This window comes from Austrofundulus limnaeus, unplaced genomic scaffold (assembly GCF_001266775.1).
Source record: "Austrofundulus limnaeus strain Quisiro unplaced genomic scaffold, Austrofundulus_limnaeus-1.0 Scaffold24, whole genome shotgun sequence".
NCBI lineage: Eukaryota > Metazoa > Chordata > Actinopteri > Cyprinodontiformes > Rivulidae > Austrofundulus > Austrofundulus limnaeus.
In genome coordinates, this window is record NW_013952426.1 from 2,769,606 (window position 1) to 2,774,542 (window position 4,937).

The window sequence follows — 4,937 nt, forward strand, 5'->3', positions numbered from 1 at the left end:
TATGCAGTAATTTAAAAAGTAATTTAAGACTTCATTGAAGTTTGAAACTATAACACAGCTTGGTGTCCTGTTTAAATTACAATTGAAAACTCTTTTTGAGATATATTTATTTTACAGAAACAAATAAATTCTCAAAAACATGTTAAACAATGTGAGTGGGTGAATATCTAATGAAATTAGACACGAACCTGGTTTAAGTTTAGCTTAGCTTAGTCAAGCTAGCTAGCTAGCTTTTATCTGAACGCACTGTGTTGGACGCCACGAGTCTAAATATTCAAGTGAGGTGTCAAACATTTAGCTGCAAAAAAAAAAAAAAAAACACATTTAACAGCGTGATTTTACCTGCGAGAATGAAAGAACCCACACACGAGATGAAGCCTGACAAAAAGCTGTTGAATGGGAAGGTTCCAACGAGGAGACAGTACAGGAACTGCAACGCTCCTGTTAACAAGATGTACAGCAGATACGCGTCCACCACCTTCAGCTTGGTGGGCGTCGTGGTGCTGTACTCCTCCAGAAAGCGAGAAATAACAGAAATGACTGAGTTGGACATGATTCTTCGCTTACAATGTATATCTATGTTATTAAGATTTGCACTGCTCCTCTTCCTCAGTTGAATTAATGACGTGTCCTGACCAACCGGAAGCGGTGTCGGTGTAACACAAATTATGCTCCGAGTAGCTACAGGAGTAAAAGAGCCTTTTGGCATCGCCCACCAAGGAGCAAAGATGTGTTAATAAAGATAAGATGATATACTACGTTATATTTTTCAAGCTACAGTTCTCTTTTCTCTTATTCATTTAAACAGTATATGTCTCATGCACATAAACGTTGTTAAATGGCATTATGATTATTAAACAAAGAGAACTTAAAGGAGACTGAACTGCTCTTGTTTACTCCTAATGTCTCTTATGTTTTTGTTCCGAATTTGTACATCATTTTAATAGACGATCTTTGCGTATTGTCAGCGGACGCACAGGTTACAAAACAAGGAAACTAGCTTAAAGGGTTTATGTAAACTCAAGACAGACACGGGACAACTAGTTGTCAACATTTTTTTTTATCTGAATGTAGTAACCGGTATGTGTCAACTAATGGATACGACTACAACAGCAGCTCCCCTGCAAAACGACTGTGAGACAGAGTGAGTAACTTTGCTCATTYCTAACACGACTATATTACATAAGATGTCTGTTCATTGATACACTTCTATAAAACGGATGTGTCAAGGCTTTAGTTGATGTCGATATGTAATATAATTTTAGGAGTGCTGTGTTATTGTACCTGAAATAATTAAGAAATTGTTATATGTGGGGGGAAAAAACACTACTTATGGTTTATATGTGTCTAGCTTACTTCTATGTTATAAATGATTCATTATTACACAATTATCAGGGATATAACGTGAAATGAAAAGAAATATGCATCTAACTTTCTAAGTCAGTCATGCTAAATAACCAGGAGTGACAATAAGACATTGATGTGTTTTTGAGCACAYACTTTATTGTTGTAACGGGCTGAGTGGAAGAGGGGCAGAGGTTAGGGAGGCAAGTCTGAGTGACTCAGCAAATCTGAGCTGCACTGCTGATTGATGGAACAGGTGAGTCTTTACCTGGCCCGTTGGTAGTGGAGGCAGAAACCTGAGATATGGGCCTTCTCACACAGCTGGGAGAGGAGACTGAGTCCATTTCTGCTCAGCTTTATCATTGTTTTTGTTTCAGATTGGAAACTAAACCAAAGTGGTGAGACATATATACCGTTTGGTTATAAAATACTAACAAAGCGGTCATAAATAGTGAGGATGTGCACTCTAAGTTGGCACTGGTGTTTGTTTAAAACTTTCCTTATAGCATGACGGCTTTGAAATGTGACTCATCTTGTGTAGCCTTTCCTGTGTGTGCCATGCAAATAATGATAACATTGACTACGCTGACTCTAACCTCGGCCTGGAGCCAGGTATTAATACTATGCATTCGCCGTGTACTGACTAAGACAGGAACTATCTGTTATCTCTTCATTTTTTACATGCCTTCATTGATTCTGCATAGGTCAAGTTCGCTCTGGAGCTGGTGGCCTTCCTGGCGTCCAACATCCATGTCCCTTTTGAAGACTACAGAGTCCAAAATACTTGCCTGTAAGAGCGTGTTGAGGTGCATCATGTTGGGTGACTGTGTGAACAGAGTGTGTTTATTTAGAAAATGTAGTTTATGCTTTTATCACTGCTCATTACAGGTATACGGAATGACATTTGGGCCAGATTTGTGACTCTTCCAAACCAGGACCGAATATGGACTCTGACTGTCACCAACAAGGCAGCGCCTAACCCTGCAGCACAAGGTACTGTGTTCTGAAATAATGTTTTCTGTCTCTATGGCAGAAACAGATGTGAGCAGGGATCACCAACGATGGATGGATTGGATGGAAAGAAAAATAAACAGATATGTTTGTGAAAGAAAAAAAATCCCATTAGTCAAACGTTTGTTTTAGTTTTAGGGGTTTAACTTAGCATAAATGAACTTTTTATTTGATGAACACTTAAACAAGCGAGCTGCTGTATTTTGCAGTTTTTAAAACTACATTTATCTAGAGGTTCTGCCATCCTCGTACTTTCATGTTATGCTTTCATGCTTCCCCAAAAATGATTTTTCTTTTCCTTTTAGTTAATTAAAAGATTTGGTTGTTTTCTTTTTCTTTTTTCTTTTTTTGTGTGTGTGTGTGTGCAAGAATGTTAAAAGAGAAGAAACTATGAGAAAGTATAAAAAAGTCAATTGTTAAAAAGTGTTATAAATATGGGAAAAAAAAACATTTGGAAYAAATTAATAAAAAGTTGATGACAAAGTGTCATGACTTTGTGTTCGGCATCATTAATGCACACACCTAGGAAGAAGAGGCAGCAAAATTTTCCTTAATTGGGCAAAATCATGTAAAATCAACTTTTTTATGTTTTATATCATGTTATAATGTTATACTCTCATAAAAAACATGTCCAAAGCCTTGCTTTGACTCATTCATGCATGTTTGAGAAATCCTGCAGCGTTTTTAGGAAGCCATGCTGAGGAGCAAAACGACAGGTGGGGACCAGAAACACCTTTTGGGACCAGAAACGCCCCTGGGACGTGTCTTTAAGCTGAACTTCCTCATCACGGAGCACACTTCCCCACCCATGACTCCTGCAGAGCAAAGTGAAAGTGAAACAAACTATCTGCTGCTCTTAACACTACTGCTCACTCCGTTAAGCTCTTTTCAGATTCTAAATACCTTTGAGGAGATGCATTTTCAGATGCCAAGTAAACTGCATCATAGCAGCCTCCCCCCACCCCCGCACTGAAATGGGCGAGACAGAAGCTGAAGGTGGTTCTTAAAGAGACAGAGGCCAATTTCAAGGTGTTTAGAAGAGGAAGTGATGAGAAGATAAGTTTATTTTCAATTTAAACATAAAAACAGCATTTTAATAACAGCTAAAGGTGACAGATACTTTATTATGGTATAGTATATAAATGTATGCCAGAGAAACACATAATATTGCCCCTTTAAAATACAGAATAACATTTTATCTTCGCCTAATTGCCAATCAGGGAAGAAGAAGACGGAGGAAGATTAATGTTCATCAGATTTTGTTGCTCATTAACATAAGGCTGTCAGACTAATAAAGTCTCAAATGGGTACAAAATGTACCTTTTTTTTCTTATCTTTGATATTTCTTGATTGCTTTAAAATATAAAAATACATGAAGAGGTCTTAAACAGCAGGACACCTTTTCACATTTTCATCCTGCACTCAGTTGCGTTTATCTGCTGCCGCTCTCACCCCTTCACCTCACCTCGTCCCCCCTGCAGGATGGGCGTGGCCCACCGGTAGCCATTGAATGATCACTGCTCTAGAGTAAGCATTATTCTATTCCTGTTTTTCTTTTCACTTCCAGCATCCAAGACTCCCCTGGTGATGGTTCACGGCTTCGGAGGAGGCGTTGGACTGTGGATCAGGAACTTGGACGGGCTGAGTCACTCGCGGACCGTCCACGCCTTTGACCTGTTGGGCTTTGGCAGAAGTTCCAGACCTCATTTCCCCTCCGATGCTTCCAAGGCAGAGGAGCAGTTCATTAACTCCATCGAACAATGGAGGCAATCTGTAGGGGTGGAGAACATGATCCTGCTGGGTCACAGCTTGGGGGGCTACCTGGCTGCCTCATATGCAATCCAGTACCCTTCCAGGTAATTATGAAAATGAGAGAATTGAAATTTCAACAGGTCTTTATTTTAGCCTGTCAAGCTTTATTATTATTACCGAGATGTTGAAAGATTTAAGGAAWCTTGTTTTGTTGCAGATTTAGTTTGATGACATATACTCTGAATTTATTGCTCCCTAACAATAGTTAAGTGTCGTATAAAGTACTACAAAGGGATACTTGAGTAAAAGAACAAGTATCTTACCAAAAAATTATTTTGTTAAAAGTTAAAGTCTCCTTTAGGAATATTACTTGAGTAAAAGTCTTAATGTATCTGATATGTTTTGTACTTAAGTATTAAAAGTAAAAGTATTGATTTAAAATGAGCAGTTAGATTTTACATAATGACATTTATAAGGAGGCGACCTCCCCAAAAATGCAGAAATGACTGTGTCATATTAAAATAATTAATGTTAAATTTAAGATGCACTAGTCTAACTGTTTTAGTTAGTTCAGATACAGGCTGCCCAAACCTTTTCCCCAAAATGAAAATCTATTCGAGAGCTGCGGCCAAATGCAAAAATATAATTCATGAAATACAAAAACGTCTTAAGTACAGTCCTTTTATTTTAATGCTTATGTCCTGCTGGAGTGTGACATGATTTGTTTGTGTACAAACTAACACGGTATCAGAATTTTATAAATTTATTCTTCTCATTTAACCACAATTAAATTAACTCTATCTAGGAGGCACAATTTATATGGATAGTAT

At 38.0% G+C, this 4,937-nt stretch overlaps 2 protein-coding genes across 3 annotated transcripts in view; one reads left to right on the plus strand and one right to left on the minus strand.

Annotated features, from left to right (window-relative positions):
- dad1 (defender against cell death 1) overlaps nucleotides 1-654 on the minus strand; it is a gene marked incomplete in the record, with an annotated part of 2,832 nt that extends 2,178 nt beyond the window's left edge. The window contains 1 exon segment of the mRNA XM_014004510.1: nucleotides 343-654. Coding sequence (XP_013859964.1) covers nucleotides 343-553 — 211 coding nt within the window.
- Nucleotides 655-1,005: 351 nt separating this feature from the next.
- The window catches only part of abhd4 (abhydrolase domain containing 4, N-acyl phospholipase B), an 11,861-nt gene continuing 7,929 nt past the window's right edge, over nucleotides 1,006-4,937 (plus strand). Inside the window, exons 1-5 of one of the 2 annotated variants that reach the window (XM_014004499.1) lie at nucleotides 1,006-1,144; nucleotides 1,722-1,742; nucleotides 2,049-2,134; nucleotides 2,233-2,337; nucleotides 3,923-4,211. In XM_014004499.1, the coding sequence (XP_013859953.1) occupies nucleotides 1,083-1,144; nucleotides 1,722-1,742; nucleotides 2,049-2,134; nucleotides 2,233-2,337; nucleotides 3,923-4,211 (563 nt within the window). In that variant the 5' untranslated portion in view covers nucleotides 1,006-1,082. The remainder of the gene's footprint in view (nucleotides 1,145-1,721; nucleotides 1,743-2,048; nucleotides 2,135-2,232; nucleotides 2,338-3,922; nucleotides 4,212-4,937) is intronic. The other variant, XM_014004501.1, reaches the window with a different exon arrangement.